The sequence below is a fragment of the Entelurus aequoreus genome, linkage group LG03 (assembly GCF_033978785.1).
Source record: "Entelurus aequoreus isolate RoL-2023_Sb linkage group LG03, RoL_Eaeq_v1.1, whole genome shotgun sequence".
In the NCBI taxonomy this organism is placed as follows: Eukaryota; Metazoa; Chordata; class Actinopteri; order Syngnathiformes; family Syngnathidae; genus Entelurus; species Entelurus aequoreus.
Window position 1 is genome coordinate 12190449 of NC_084733.1, and position 17383 is coordinate 12207831.

General features: G+C 39.3%; 1 protein-coding gene across 2 annotated transcripts in view; it reads right to left on the minus strand.

The window, feature by feature from the left end:
- The window catches only part of rbm25a (RNA binding motif protein 25a), a 35732-nt gene that overhangs the window by 17029 nt on the left and 1320 nt on the right, over positions 1-17383 (minus strand). The window contains exons 3-8 of one of the 2 annotated variants that reach the window (XM_062041233.1): positions 9811-9860; positions 9513-9677; positions 6859-6916; positions 6581-6741; positions 1713-1892; positions 1566-1649 (exon numbers count right to left, since the gene is read on the minus strand). In XM_062041233.1, the coding sequence (XP_061897217.1) occupies positions 1566-1649; positions 1713-1892; positions 6581-6741; positions 6859-6916; positions 9513-9677; positions 9811-9860 (698 nt within the window). The remainder of the gene's footprint in view (positions 1-1565; positions 1650-1712; positions 1893-6580; positions 6742-6858; positions 6917-9512; positions 9678-9810; positions 9861-17383) is intronic. The other variant, XM_062041234.1, reaches the window with a different exon arrangement.

Sequence of the window (17383 nt, forward strand, 5' to 3'; positions counted from 1 at the left end):
TTGTGTCTTTTTGTCCACCAAACTTAATGCTGTCCGTGAATGCACAAAGGTGAGCTTTGTTGATGTAATTGACTTGTTGGGAGTGCTAATCGGCACATTTGGTCAGTGCATGACTGCAAGCTAATCAATGCTAAAAAGGCTATTTAGGCTAGCTGTATGTACATGTTGCATCATTATGCCTCGTTTGTAGCTATATTTGAGCTCATTTAATTTCCTGTACTTATGTCCTCTGTGTATTTAATTATAATTGCATGTCTCATGACATATTATCTGTATGTAATATTGGCTGCATTTCTGATAATTGCTTGTGTGCCGTTATAAACCACAGCAAACGTTACCCAGCTTGCAAAGATTGTAATAAATCCATTAGAAGAAGACAGCCTGCCGTTTCCTTTAACTTGCACACACACATATTTGCTTTAGGCCATTCTAAGCCAGTAATTTCCAAGAGTCATCTCACCATCTGAGAAGCCTCAATTTTACTAATGTTTTCCAATGTAGTAAAAATGTGTAGAATAAATATTAACATTTCTGTCAATGAAGATTTGTGTTAGCCTGCGACACAGTTATTTTGATAGTAGGCTAATGTAGCTACGGTAATATAGACACATCATGTGCTGCCTTCATTATAAGACTTATATTAGGCTTTAATTTTTGCTTTAGACAGATTTTTATTTATATTTTGGTCCAATATGGCTCTTCCAATTTTTTGGGTTGCCGACCCCTGTCCTAAAGGATGAAGCAAGGACTACTGTAATGCCGAAGATCACTAATTTATATTGTATTTGTCTTTTGGTCAGAAAGGTTAATCTCCTATTGGGTTTATTTTGTGATTGATGCTGTATTACTGCCTTTCCTAAGATTTAACTAAAACATTCTTGTTTTGCCAATATCACAGTCGAATCAAAATCTTTCTTTTGATCATCCTCTCTCCCCCCGAAACATGCTACTTTGCCCAAAAACCACCTCCTCGTGTCTTCACATGTTCAGGTAGATACTATATTAAGATATGAAAGTTTTGCTTTGCCTCTCTCTCTTGCCCTTTTTTCCTTCTTCTGTAGCAGCTTCCCCGTAAACTGATATAATTTGAAATCTCAAATAGATGATTAAAAGACCTTAGCCTTCTCTGGGCATTTCTTTATTGGATAGGAACAATTCCCAAACTATTTTCATAAAACTATGGAGGACAGCAAGTAAGGGGCTTTTTACCCTTGATTGTTCGGTTAGAGTAGCAATGTGGTGCGTTCAGTGACACTCTAGAAACATGGACTCTAAAGCTCTGCTTGACTTGGATCAGGCTATTACTGAATGCTAACCTAATTTGGCTGTATGGATTTTTTTTGCAGCGGTTATCAATAAAAACGCGTATAGAATGGGTCACCCAGTTGTACAATCCTACAAAAATCCTGAATAATTTTGGGTCATTTTCGCCAAAAGCCAAATCATGCAAAAACCAGGGCGTACGAAACCAAAGTGCCACTGTAATCATAACATTTAAGCTATTCAGACACAATTGACTTGATGCAGTGAGTTAAAGAATAATACATGCAGCTTTGATACATCACCTTGTGTGTGTCGCGGAATTTACTGATCTCTCTGGAAATCAAGTCCCTCTTGTCGTCCTCCAGTTCCATGGCGTTGATGTCCTCCTGACAACAGAAAAAAAAATAAGTTAAAATCATAACATGCTAGCTTGCTAACGCAGTCAATACCTCCTCTTTCTTGTCCCTCCTTTTCTTGCGAGATTGAGCATCGGAGTCCAGCGAGCTTGCGCTGAGCTCGCTTGAGTACTCTCTGATGAGGACCTCTATTGCTCCCATTGAGGCTTGGTCCCGATGCAGGGTCTCCTCGTCTAGAACCTCGTCTTCATCCTTTGACTCGCCACTTGCTCCCTGGTACAGGCAAGAGGAAAAAGTCTTGTTTGTGGCTGCAGACTCAAAACATACTTGACCGCGGAGTGACTTACTCGGGATGTGCCGACTGATTGGCTGTTTTGATGAAAAAAGTATGTGAGCGCCATTGCTCAATTGTACCTATTAATGCCAATCAAAAATGCAGATCCCCAATGGCCGATACAGTATGTCAAGTTTTTTTAGGAATTTTGACCGAATGCACTTGAAAAAAGGCTGAGAAGATCATTTTATCAACTACTCCAGTAGATTTTGTAGGGTTAATTTTACACCAAATCTATTACAGGAGCTTTTCAAAATAGGTTGATAACCGTTAACCAAAGAGGGATAGCATTAAAACACTACTAGCAGTGACCATTTAATGCTTAGCAAATAATCAATACACATAGTATTTACAGTCAACTGTATGTATTATGTATGTACGGTATAATTAAGTACCGCGATACTAATGAATTGAAATCGGTACTATACTACCTTAGAAAAACACTGGTATCGTTCTTTAACCTTGGTTCTCATTTTGAGGAGAGTTCGAGCAATCCCTTCATTGTTGATATTGTAGGCTTTACGGGCTACCATTGTCGAGATCCAGCTTTTATATGGTAGGATTGTGACTGCTTTCTTACACTCAAATGCTTGGGTTCTGCTACCGCACATCAAGAGTCGAGTGGTTTCATATTTGTAGACAAACAACCTGTTCTTTACTGCTTCACCAGCCAGTTGTTGTTTTTCCATGATTGATTTAGTTGAGGTTGTGCTTTGACGCGTTTGTAAGATTGGAGTTCCTGTGAGTGTAGTTGCAAATGCCTTTCTCTGGAGTTCGCTTTCACTTTCTCTGGCTTGTGTTACAACTTGAGCAGTTGATCTTTTTGGGACAATCTTCTAACAGCCCTTTCAGGAACTCTGGCCCATTTTGCCAAGTGGAATTCTTATTTAGCTCTTCAGTAGTGCATTCCCTTGTGATGATGTCAGCAATGTTGAGATCTCCAGGTAACCGCCACCAAGCTTCCATGTGACCACATTTTTGTATTGCATCAATTCTTTTAGCGAAAAATGTCTGGTTACCATAGCTGTCCCTTGGCCTGGCTCCAAGGACGGTTTTACTGTTGACCAGGTGGAACCAGCGTTTAATCTTCACACCACTATGCTTTTCCATATATTTCCCGATCCTGGATGCAAAGACTTAGCCTTAGATTCCACAAGTCTTATTTAAATTCCTTCGTTTAGTGCATTACGGCTCCATATGTCTTGTCGCTGCTGTCTGATTCAGACAGGTTCTTCGAGCCAGTTTGGTGGTGTGAAGCCCCTGCAAAACCTAATTTCTGCAAGTTGCACATAGTCCTCAAATAGCAAAATAGCTTCTTCTCTGGCGCTGTTAGAGATCGTTTTGTCCCATGTCTCACAAGTGGACTCCCTTTTCCCCACTTCTTAAAATCAAGGATCGCTCCCCTTTGCTTAGTGAGAGTGACAAGGCCAATAGGATCCTGAAGTCCAGCAACTTGGCTTCAGAGTTCCCTTCTTATTAGAGGATTTGGTGTGTTGTGACGCACTTCTTCTGTGGGTAGGTTATTCCCAATTCTCATTTTCTTCTTGCAAAATTTGATCAATGCCATTATGTATAATTTGTCATCTTCGACATGATAGCTTTGTTGTCATCTTTCATTTGGTTTGGGAAAAACAAGGTTCAATTGATGGTTTCCTGGAGCTTCGGTGTTGATTTTCCTCCCAGTTTGACCTGATCGAACCCAAGGCTTCAGGAAAAATCCTCCATTTTAAGATTTCTTCAACTCCTTGTGTTATCCTTTTAAGTTTACAAGCATTTATGGGAAATTACGATATCGTCGACATAGCTCCTCTTCAAGCACCCTGCGTTCTTCGACCATGTGTTTAGCTTAGTTGTGTCTCGCAAAGCCTTATAGCATCTTCGTTATCTCTCCAGAGGAATTTGTGAAGGTGCACCACACGATCTTCCAACCACACTGAGTTATACAGTGCATCTTCTTGATATCTTCCAAAGATGCATATACACCTGTCCTAAACCTAAGTAGAACACCTCTAATTTGGTCAATAATATCGAGTCCTTTAAGTAGGACATCGTTCATACTTAATCCCTCAAATTCTTGACTGCTGTTCCACACAAGTCGTACAGGGATTGTCAAGGAGTGAGGATTTTGTGTGACCATGTGGCTGACATATCAGACTGGCTCCTTCCAATTTTTTATTATCTCGTCGCTGAGTTACATTGCTGCTCCTCCTTTAAACATCTTGTGAACTTCAATTTTTTAGGCCTGTTTCCATAGTGGTTCTTTGTTTGATTGCCTTTCTGTTCTACGGAAAGTCACTTCTACAGCTTGTTTGTTGTTGGGCAGGGATGTTGGGTCTATTGTCCTTGGATACTTTGCATTCCAATGAGGTGTTAATGTGTGTTTTGGCCGACGATGTAGGTAAAGCCTTCTTTAATCACTTCAAGCAGTCATTTATTTTCCTCCGGGTTGACAACTTCCACAGCGACATACTCCGCATTTTGGCTCACAACTGCTCCAATACTGTCCCACTCCCACCATTGAAAGAATGCTTGATGGGTGGCAAGTGTTGTCTTTGTCCCCGCTTGCGTCTGGATAGTTTCTCTTATTCAACAGCAATTGTCCTCATTGATCGTGCCAAGTACGCTTCAGAAGTAAATGCATGTACTTGTATGCACTTTCCAAAATTTGACCGAACACTGCATTCATTTTTAGTTCCCTGGCTGACAAGCGGCTAGCAGCCAATTACAGTATGCATCTCCATACAGTATGAAGCCTCTTTTTTATGTTTATAATACTCACCTTCATTGCGGCAAATAAACTGCATTTCTCAGTATTTTAAGTATCATGATCAAGTATATGCTAATAGTTAAGCTAATTGCTAAGCGAGCGACGAACAATACCAAGTGCTTAGTAAAGTATTAGAAGTGTCGATGGCAGCATGATGAAGCAGAAATTAAGCAGATATCAACGGAAAATTAACAAGTAGATAAATAAGAGTTTGAGAGAGTTTAACATAACTGTTTTTGTGTCAGCATTGTCACAGTCAGGACATGACACACAAAAGGAGTGTAGATCGATCCATGAAATGGTTGTGTCGATATTAAGGGTAGTATCAATATATAATAAATACTGGAGTGATGAGGTTGATATATATATATATTAGGGGTGTGGGAAAAAATCGATTTGAATTTGATCCCCGATTCTCACGTTGTGCGATTCAGAATCGATTCTCTTTTTTTTTTTTTTAAATCGATTTTTTTTTTTAAATTTAAAAAAATTATATATTTTTTAAATTAATCAATCCAACAAAACAATACACAGCAATACCATAACAATGCAATCCAATTGCAAAACCAAACCCGACCGAGCAACACTCAGAACTGCAATAAACAGAGCAATTGAGAGGAGACACAAACACGACACAGAACAAACCAAAAGTAGTGAAACAAAAATGAATATTATCAACAGTATCAATATTAGTTACAATTTCAACATAGCAGTGATTAAAAATCCCTCATTGACATTATCATTAAACATTTATTAAAAAAAAAAAAAAGAACAATAAATGGGTTATACTTGTATAGCGCTTTTCTACCTTCAAGGTACTCAAAGCGCTTTGACAGTATTTCCACATTTACCCATTCACACACACATTCACACACTGATGGCGGGAGCTGCCATGCAAGGCGCTAACCAGCAGCCATCAGAGGCAAAGGGTGAAGTGTCTTGCCCAAGGACACAATGGACGTGACTAGGAAGGTAGAAGGTGGGAATTGAACCCCAGTAACCAGCAACACTCCGATTGCTGGCACAGCCTTAGTGTCACACTGGCTTACACTTGCATCGCATCTCATAAGCTTGACAACACACTGTGTCCAATATTTTCACAAATATAAAATAAGTCATATTTTTGGTTCATTTAATAGTTAAAACAAATTTACATTATTGCAATCAGTTGATAAAACATTGTCCTTTACAATTTTAGAAGTTTTTTACAAAAATTTACTACTTTGCTTGCATGTCAGCAGACTGGGGTAGATCCTGCTGAAATCCTATGTATTGAATGAATAGAGAATCGTTTTGAATCGGGAAAAAAATCGTTTTTGAATCGAATCGTGACCCCAAGAATCGATATTGAATCGAATCGTGGGACACCCAAAGATTATATATATATATATATATATATATATATATATATATATATATATATATATATATATATATATATATATATATATATATATATATATATATATATATATATATATATATATATATATATATATATATATATATATTTTTTTTTTTTTTTTTTTAAATAAGTCTTGTTTTTATTGATGTTTACAAAATCAGGGAATCATTTCCCCGGACACAGGATGACTGTGAGGGAAAAACAAAAGGATTTAAAAGAGTGTTAAATGGTAGTTTTTGCTTTTATTTACTTATTGTGCACTAATATTGTCTTTGTTTTGATCAAACTATGTAATAAAAGACAATAAGGAAATAGTTTAAATATTGTGTTGTGGTTAAACTGTCAATAGTACTCATTGTATGTATTGAAAGATTTATAGTAAATACATGTGATCCATATTGGTATCGGAATAGGCAGCAAAAAAAAAACTGATCGGAAACATCCCTATAACTTACGCCATTGGTACCCTTCTTCTTGGCCTTCCACTCTTCTAGCTGGGCCTCGGTCTTTGCGTCCACTTTGACTAGCAGTTTCTTGTCGCCTAAAAGCAACTCGTGCAGCAGTCGCAGGGCTCGCAGTGTGGATTCTGGCTCCTTGTACTCGCAGAAGCCAAATGCTTGCAGAAGAAGAACAACAACAAAAAGTACAAGAACCAGAAGGTCAGCACGGGAGTTGACTTATCTGGATGCTTGTTTTACTGCAACACATTCAATATGATTGCTGTGCTTCTTACCTTGAAGTTTCCCCGAGGCACCTTGGACTCTCTTCCAGCTGAGAACAATGCCACATTTCTAGAAGGAAAGAAGACAGTAGGACTAGATTATTTGTTTTGTTTAAAAAAAAAAAATGTATTTACAACATTACAACCTTATTCCTTGATGCTTTGATAAATGAATTAAAAACATGGCTAGAATGTAGATGTACGTGTATTAGGGATGGGCGATACGGCCTAAAATTTATATTGCGATATATACTGCAACCTCCTGCGATAACGATGTACCTATCACTATATATTTTTTGGCATGTAAACTGTAATATAATTATTTCAATAATGGGTTGAAAGCTCCTAATTAAGCTGCTGATGTATGTGGTAACATCCATCCATCCATTTTCTACCGCTTGTCCTTTACGGGGGCATGGGGTGCTGGAGCCTATCCCAGCTGCACACGGGCGGAAGGCGGGGTACACTCTGGACAAGTGGCCACCTCATCGCAGGGCCAACACAGATAGACAACATTCACATTCATATTACATAAATTGTGGTTGTATTATTTTGTCAAAACTATTATTTACTGTTAATATGTGGTCAATTTCTGTTCTAACATGTTTCTATCTACACTTTTGCTAAAATATATTAAGCACTTATTCTTCTGTGCTACTTCAAGTGCTTCATTAGAAACCAAATATTTAAAACAATAAAAGCTTAGCCAATAAAACACTATCAGTGAAGCGTAAGAAACAAAAAACATGCAAAATAGTGTCTTTTCTAACAGTTATTTTAAAAAATAAAATAATTTGGTCAAAAGAGTTCAGTGTGAGAAAAGTACTTTTTGAGCACATTCAACAATACCACAATAATAATGATAAATGTGATAATTCTGGTCATGATAACCAAGTAATGAAATGTTAATATCATTACATCCTTATTGTGTAATTATTCCACAGAGTTTCCCCTTAATGTATTTGATTGTGGTGGTGCGCCACAGCAACACAATAGCCTCCACAACTTAAAAATTAGGTTTTTTATGTGAAAATAAAATAAATTAATATGATATATTGTAGCGTCCAGAAGAAGACACATGGTCTGACGTTCTTTTGATCTTTTATTGCCAATTGTATGGCAACAACGGGCCCAATTCCAACAAGTATTTTCTCTGTGCACACACGTCTCCATGACAGTGTGTTCCCAGACCCTGGGAAAAATTAACACTATAACACATTAACATACACATTAACACCAACAGCTATTTACAGTTTGAATGGATATATGTAGTTTATTATTTGCGCATGATTGACTAGTGATGCGCCAAAGAATGCTCCCACACGGAATGTTGTGATGACATAAGCAATACGCACTAGGTTGTCTGGATCGGAGGCGGTATGTACGCGATGTGGACATACTTTATTGATGTATCCGAGATATACCCCTGGACAAGGATCTTCAGAATTTAAGATGATACTTCGGCTTTTAAGGAGAGACATGGAGCGACAGAAGTAAAGAGTCTCTAAACACAAGTACAGTCTACAATAGCGCCAGAAATAGATTCTAGATTTCTTGCCAGTTGTTTTAAATAAAGAAAGAGTGACTAAAAGAATTGGAAAAATCTCTAGAAAAAAGAATTCTCAACAAAGTACATTGTACATTAAGTAGCAACAATGGAAAAATTTAGCAAAACGGTATTATGTAAGAAAAAATATATATATAATTAACAGATTTGCTTTAAATGTATGTATAATTTTTTGCCTTTTTAAAGAAAATATATGCAGTGTTTCCCATAAACTGCCAAGATACCTGTGGCGGTAGGGGCGTGGTCACCATGACATCATCGAGTAATTTGCATAATTTACTACAATATGATTTTCTCTAAAAAGGCTCAAAAAATATATACTTAGTAATTAATAATAAAAAAAAAATAATAAAAAAAAAAATAATAATAATAACAGTTTTGTTTTAAACGACCATCCATCCATCCATCCATTTTATAATATAATTACAACACTTTATGTACATATTTATATACAGATTTGAACAATAAGTTATTCACTGAAATATATTTATTAATTGTGGTTCTTACAAAAAATATATCTTATAAAATATAAAAGCTAAAATGTCTCTTAAAGCTCTGCCCCTTTAATTAGTGCATACTAAATAATTTAACTTTAGCCTACTACTACAACCATATTATTTACCAGCAACATAAAGTGAAACGGAGGCAGAGGTGTCCTGCCACAGTCAGTAACAAACAAACAGAAAACAGTAGTGGTCAAATAGAAATAAGGCAACAAGAGAAGTATCCTACACTTCTCTTTTGTAAAGTAAATCTGAACAGCCTATATGGGCATCTACATCAACTATATGATTTGCCCGAGAAGCCGGACGGGACAAAAAAAAATAAAAACATTTTTTAAATTTGTGGCGGACGTAATTCTTTCGTGGCGGGCCGCCACAAATAAATGAATGTGTGGGAAACACTGATGCATCATAGCAAATAATGTGATGACTTCATATTGACCACGCCTCTAGTGCCTCCCACCGCCATAGGTATCTTGGCAATCTAGGGGAAACCTTGATTCACTTATAAAAATGGATTTAGTTTGTGATGCTGCATCACATGAAATACACCATGACTTGGTCAAGTAAGGTTAAATTAAGTAAAGTGAACTCACGGCCAGCAGCTGTCTTATCAGCATGTCTGACGCCTTTTCGGAGATGTTGCCCACAAACACGGTGGTGGTGGGGCCGTCCTCGGCCTCCCTGGTTCGGATGCCGATGTACTCCCTCTTTGTGAGCATGGGTTTCTGTGCAATAGAGACTGTGGTTGGGACAAGAACCTGCCAAAAACAAACACAAGACACTGTAAAACACAGCACAGCATGCTGCAGTTTGTAAAAATTATTGGCAAATGGGAAAATATTCTGATTAAGAATCAAAACAGTCTAATAGCAAGGATGTTCAGTAACTCACTGTGGAAGTGGGGGTCATGACACCCATGTGAACTGGTATCATGGGAGTACCTTAAATAGAAACAAATAACATTACAATCTGACATTCACACTTTTATATGACTGCAGTAGTCTCCATTACTGCCTGATGTCATTTCCACAACATACATACGGAGCCAACTACTTGATTGATTATAAAACTATTACTGTCATGTTTGCACATGAACTTGGTGCCAACTTCCAAGCAGTTTGGATAATAATTGAAGATTATTTTTGTGTCCCCGAAAGCCAATGGAAGTCCGACACACACACACACACACACACGGAAAACCCCACTTTGACACTACCATGTATTAAATATAAACTGCATGATGAAAACAAAGAAAAATAGAAGCAACTAACAGCAGCCACAGCAATTAGATGACTACAATTGACTTCATTTGAATGAACAGTGTTTGCAATTATAATAATGGTATGTATTATATTACGACTAAGTATTTAGGTGTGGGAGCGTAGTGGTTTTATTTTCTACTTGCTTATTTATAAGGGGAAGTTCATATAATAAACATCTAAAAAATACAGCTGGACATAGGGCTAGACAATATGCTGAAAACTGTATCACGATATAAGTGTTTTATATCAGTCAATATCGATATTTTCTAAAACTGATCGAAAATAAGGAGAAAAATATATAAATGTTTTAATTTAAAATGTAACGTTTCTCTGATTATAATTCCCTCAGCTATCAAGGCAGAAAAGAAAGGAAATGTCAACACAACCATGGAAAACAATCAATGTAAACATTTCTAAAATGGAACATGGAACACTTAACCTCTTAAAATGAAGGTGCAAAAATAAGGAATACGTAAGAAATGCTTAATAAAGTGTAACAAACTAGTGCAAAGTGTAAAAATGTATACATAAAAAAACTATTTTCTGCAGGTTTACTCCCAGGCAATCACAGTTAGGGCTGGGCGATAAAACTGTATCAATATATTGCGATACATACGCAATTGCTAGCACGGTGGAACAAGGGTTAGTGCATGTGCCTCACAATACAAAAGTCCTGAGTTCAATCCCAGGCTCGGGATCTTTCTGTGTGGAGTTTGCATGTTCTCCCCGTGACTGCGTGGGTTCCCTCCGGGTACTCCGGCTTCCTCCCACATGCAAAGACATGCACCTGGGGATAGGTTGATTGGGAACACTAAATTGGCCCTAGTGTGTGAATGTGAGTGTGAATGTTGTCTATCTGAGTTGGCCCTGTGATGAAGTGGCGACTTGTCCTTGGTGTACCCTGCCTTCCACCCGAATGCAGCTGAGATAGGCTCCAGCACCCCCCCGCGACCCCGAAAGGGACAAGCGGTAGAAAATGGATGGATGGATGGATGTAATTGCTATGAATAAAAAAAAAATTGGTTCTATAAAACGTTTGACAGTTAATTTGTGTTCTTCCTCTGAAGAAACCGGAAGTTGCAAAGCAAGGTTGGTCACGTGGACAAATGTACTCGCTCTCTAGTAACCCAACAACGCAGGAAGTGATCACTGATCAGTGGGAGTGACACGCTAACAGCCAATCAGGTAACAGTACCAACTATCAAATTTGGTTGCGCCATCCACGCCTTCATCACACACCGGCTAGACAACAACTCACTGTCCGCTGGCACTGATCAGGCATCACTCCGCCGTCTGCAGCTTGTGCAAAACGCGGCTGCCCGTCTCCTCACCAGCACCAAAAAACGCGAGCACATCACCCCAGTCCTGGCCTCACTCCACTGGCTCCATGTCCGTCACCGCATTGATTCTAAATTACTTTTAATTGTTTTTAAAGCCCTAAATGGCCTGGCCCCACAATACCTGACCGAGCTTCTAAACCATCATACCTCGTCTAGAGCCCTAAGGTCAGCTGACCAACTGCTGCTGGCGGTCCCCAGATCCAGGCTAAAGACCAGAGGGGACAGAGCCTTCTCCGTTGCCGCCCCTCCACATTAGGTCAGCCCAGAGCCTGGGAGTCTTCAAAACCCTTCTTAAGACCTATCTCTTCTCGCTGGCCTTTAACCTGAGCTGAGCCCGCCCACTAGGCCACAATTTCTAGCACATGTATCTGTAAAGTATGAGCCTACATTTCATGTTTTGTTTGTACACAGCAAGGTCAACACTGTATGTAGTTGTACAGGCATGATGTGCTGCGTGTATCATGATCAATATTAAAGTGGCTCACGGTTGTCTATTTGTTCCAGCTGGCCGGGGAAGTTTTTCAAGTTGACTTTGGGTAAGCACGCCATTTATGACAGCATAACTTGGCTCCAAGTTCCACCTTTACATTGTCAAAGTCACGCCTTTTTATCGTCAATTTATTTTAATGATTCCTGCTGACGGTGTGCCTCTGGATTTTTTTCAATGAAAAAAAAGGTGCCTTGGTTTAAAAAAAGGTGGAAATTGATTGATTAACGTGGACCCCGACTTAACCCTTGTGTAATGTTCATATTGTTGTTACTCAGCCAGCGTTTGTGGGTCTGAAGGACCCGTTGCATTTTGTGGCTTTTAATGCCTCACAATCAAACACTTATGTTAAAATACTGAACAGATGTTTACCTTATCCCAATAAACATCTGTTCAGTATTTTAACACAAAAGTGTTTGATTGTGAGGCAATTTCTCTGCCAGTTTGTGCATCCCACAAGGATTCTTCTTTTGTGTTTCTGCACCTGCGGTTCCCACACAAGGTTGCAACATTGTTTGTCAACACTGTCTGCTCTCATTTTCTCGCACATTTGACCCTCTGATGTTCTGTGTACCTACACTCTGTCCTCCTCCTGTCTAGACCTGCTGTGTGTGTGTGGTACGCAGGACATCAATTTTCACACTTCTATTAGCCCCGGTCCAGTGGACCCGGACATCTTATAAGTAATAGAAATGTGTATTGGGGGGTGTATGGTGTGTGTTCATTAAATATGTATTCTGATATATAGAGATGTCCGATAATGGCTTTTTTGCCGATATCCGATATTGTCCAAGTCTTAATTACTTAATCAACTCAAGTAATGGAAAAAAATGCCAACATGGCACTGACATATTTATTATTGAAGTCACAAAGTGCATTATTTTTTTTTAACATGCCTCAAAACAGCAGCTTGGAATTTGGGACATGCTCTCCCTGAGAGAGCATGAGGAGGTTGAGGTGGGCGGGGTTGTGGGGGGTGTATATTATAGCGTCTCGGAAGAGTTAGTGCTGCAAGGGGTTCTGGGTATTTGTTCTGTTGTGTTTATGTTGTGTTACGGTGCGGATGTTCTCCCGAAATGTGTTTGTCATACTTGTTTGGTGTGGGTTCACAGTGTGGCGCATATTTGTAACAGTGCTAAAGTTATTTATACGGCCACCCTCAGTGTGACCTGTATGGCTGTTGACCAAGTATGCATTGCATTCACTTGTGTGTGTTAAAAAGACGTACCGTAATTTCCGGACTATAAGCCGCACCTGACTATAAGCCGCACCAGCTAAATTTAGGGGAACATACAGATTGCTCCATATATAAGCCGCACCCGACTATAAGCCGCAGGGTTTTGATGTGTAATTACCGTAGTATATAGGGGTTCCTGCTACCACGGAGGGGATTGTCGGGACAGAGATGACTGTTTTGGAACGCAAAGCGTCCCATTTATTAACAATAAATCTTTCAATCATTCAATCAAACTTTCACATCTTTGACATGGCGAACAGCATTCGTGCAGAGTACAAATAATACAACGGTGCAAAGTAATACAAAGTGCTCACCTGTACGTTATCAAAATAACCAGCCTACCGGTATATGAAAAGTCAGTCTTTAATCATTGTGTCATCGTCTTCCTCCTGCGTACTAAAACCACCGAAATCCTCTTCGTCGGTGTCGGAGAAGAACAGGCCGTAAATAAGCCGCACCCTTGTATAAGCCGCAGGGACCAGAACGAGGGGAAAAAGTAGCGGCTTATAGTCCGGAAATTACGGTAGATATTATGTGACTGGGCCGGCACGCAAAGGCAGTGCCTTTAAGGTTTATTGGCGCTCTACTTCTCCCTACGTCCGTGTACACAGCGGCGTTTTAAAAAGGCATACAGTATACTTTTTGAAACCGATACTGATCATTTTTAAACCGATACCGATAATTTCCGATATTACATTTTAAAGCATTTATCGGCCGATAGTATCGACAGTCTGATATTATCGGACATCTCTCTGGTCAACAAAAGCACCATGAAGATTCTAGCGGGAACTCTCATTCAACCCTTTTTCGATTAAGCATGCACCTCCTGGTACCCTAGCACCTCATAAACTCTCCAATCTAGAATCCAAACATCCCAGAACAAGCTAATCAGATTACTTCTAGACCTCCACCCCAGATCACACCTCACTACTACCCACTTCTCCAAAGTGGGCTGGCTCAAGGTGGAGGACAGAGTAAAACAACTTGCACTGAGCCTAGTCTATAAAATCCGCTACACCTCCCTGATATCGAAGTACATGTCAAACTACTTCCTTAATGACCGCCATAACCACAACACCAGGGGGAGCTCCACTAACCACGTTAAACCCAGATTCCGATCTAACAAAGGTCTTAACTCATTCTCCTTCTATGCCACATCAATATGGAATGCACTCCCAAAAGGTGTAAAAGAAAGGGCATCATTATCCTCCTTCAAAACTGCACTAAAAGAACACCTCCAGGCAACTTCAACCCTTAACTAACACCCTCCACCTTCCACATCCCCGGATTGTAAATAATCAAATGTAGATACTTATTCCTATGCTTTCTGATCTCTCTCTCTATGTTCACTACTTGCTGTACATATCCTACCAAGTCAGACCTACACTGATTCAATGTCCATTTCTCTGATGATGCAATTGTTGATGACTGAAGTGTTGACATCAACCAAACCTAACCCACCCCCTCCACATCCCACACCCGGATTGTAAATAATGTAAATAATTCAATATATATACTATAAATGATTATCTTGTGTGATGACTGTATTATGATGATAGTATATATATAGTTTATATCTGTATCATGAAGTGGACCCCGACTTAAACAAGTTGAAGAACTTATTCGGGTGTTACCATTTAGTGGTCAATTGTACGGAATATGTACTGTACTGTGCATTCTACAGTGTTGGGACTAACGGCGTTACAGTTTCGGCGGTAACTAGTAATCTAACGCGTTATTTTTTATATTCAGTAACTCAGTTACCGTTACTACATGATGCGTTACTGCGTTATTTTATGTTATTTTTTATGTAGTATCGGCTAGAAACAGAAGATCTGAGTGTGTTTTATTGCAGCGCTGCAGTGTCGTCCTTCTGAATCTCTTGTGTCACAAGAGGCGCGCAATACAACGTAAACCGTTGGCCAACCAAAAAGTAACCACAGAACACTATACGAGTGTTCTGTGGTTACTTTTTGGTTGGCCAAGCGGACGTGACGACAGGCTGTCCTCACTCAGGTCCGCACGCCTTTAGTCCGGCTGGAAATCGGGAGCAATTTGGGGGAATGGTTGTCCCGGGGAGAGGCACTGAAATTCGGGAGGGTTGGCAAGTATGAGATATTCTCACTTCTTTTCTTTTGTCGAGCACAAAGAAAATAACATTTTAGTTAAATGTAAGTTGTGTCTTGGATCAAAGATCCCGTCTACTGCCCAAAACAACAATTCAAATCTGCCTGGTTAGGCTTTGTGTATGTCACGTGTGCCTTCCTTAGGTGAAGCCAGGTTTACAGCTATGTTGTTATTATGCTGTTTGTTACTTATGTTGCAACTATTTAAAATAGTTTTGTCAATTTGTTCTGGCCTGAAACAAATTGGCCCTTTGAAACATATCTTTGTCTTTGTGTGATGTATAGCAGAGTTCAGTGATGCAAATGCATGTCAAGTTGATCAACACATTGTATTATTCTCCAGTGCAATAACAGTACTGAAATGAAGGCTAAAAGGGCATTAATGGGAGCTTTTAAAAAAAAAAAGTAGAAGTAGTAACTAAATAGTTACTTTTCACAGTAACGCATTACTTTTTGATGTAAGTAACTGAGTTACTTTTGAAATAAAGTAACTAGTAACTGTAACTAGTTACTGGTTTTCAGTAACTAACCCAACACTGGCATTCTACTAATAAAAGCTTCAATCAATCAATCAAACCCTACTGATATATGTTCTTCAGAGAAAATGAGCCAAAGCCAGTGGGCCTCAGTTTGAAAAGTTAACTAATTGTATAATTTTTCTTTTAATAAAAAAATGAAATCGGGTCCCACAGACCCGAATACCACACAAGTTGAAAAACGTATTCGGGTGTTACCGTTTAGTGGTCAATTGTTCGGAATATGTACTGTACTGTGCAATCTACTAATACAAGTTTCAGTATAGTTCCAGGTCCTGCCACCTGCAGAAATACTCTGACGACTTTGCTGTGGTCGGGTGTATCGGAGAGGGGACAGGAATTGGAGTACAGGACACTGATCGCTGACTTTGTGGAGTGGTCTCAGGCGAACCATCTGGTCCTTAATGTGGACAAGACCAAGGAGCTGGTCATCGACTTCAGGAAGAGAGTGACCCCGGTGGAGGCCATCAAGATCCAGGGCCGGGTGGTGGCAGTAGTGGAGCAGTATAAGTACCTGGGAGTCCATTTGAACAGCAGACTGGACTGGAAGGACAACTGCAAAGCTGTTTACAAGAAGGGCATGAGCAGACTCTTTTTCCTGAGGAAGCTTAGGTCCTTTAATGTGTGCAGCAAGCTGTTGGAGATATTTTATCAGTCTGTTATGGCCAGTGCACTGTACTTTGCAGTGGTTGGTTAGGGGAGCAGCACCAGCAAAAGGGACTCAAACCGGATTGACAAACTGATCCGGAAAGCCGGCCAAACTATTGGCACGCAGTTGGAGGCGTTTGTGTCAGTGAGGGACAGGAGGACACTGGACAAACTGCTGGCCAATCCTGCCCACCCACTCCACCTGACAATTAAGGGACAGCGGAGTTCATACTCCAACAGGCTCCTCCAGCTTCCTTCCTGCACTGTCCGATTCAAGAACTCCCTTCATTCCACACTCCATCCAGCTGTATAATCACTCGCCATACAGCAATATATGATATCTGCCTATTACCTGACACCTGACATGTTAGCTACTTCTCTTTGTTTTTAATGTCTATTTTCTGCTGGATCGACTCTCTATTTTATGCTGCTGCTGTCACATATACTGTATATACTGTAATATTGTACATGGTCATTGGTATATATTGTATATATGTTATAGATATAATATATCTGTATATATAATATTCTGTACACATATTATGTATATCAGGGGTCACCAACCTTTTTGAAACCAAGAGCTACTTCTTGGGTACTGATTAATGCGAAGGGCTACCAGTTTGATACACACTTAAATAAATTGCCAGAAATAGCCAATTTGCTCAATTTACCTTTAACTCTGTTATTATTAATAATTAATGATATTTATCTTTGTGGAAACACTGATCATCTTAATGATTTCTCACAATAAATATATATAGAAACAGATAAATATCAATATGCAACACTTTATTTCTATATTTTCTCTAAGTGCACATTTTTTAAATT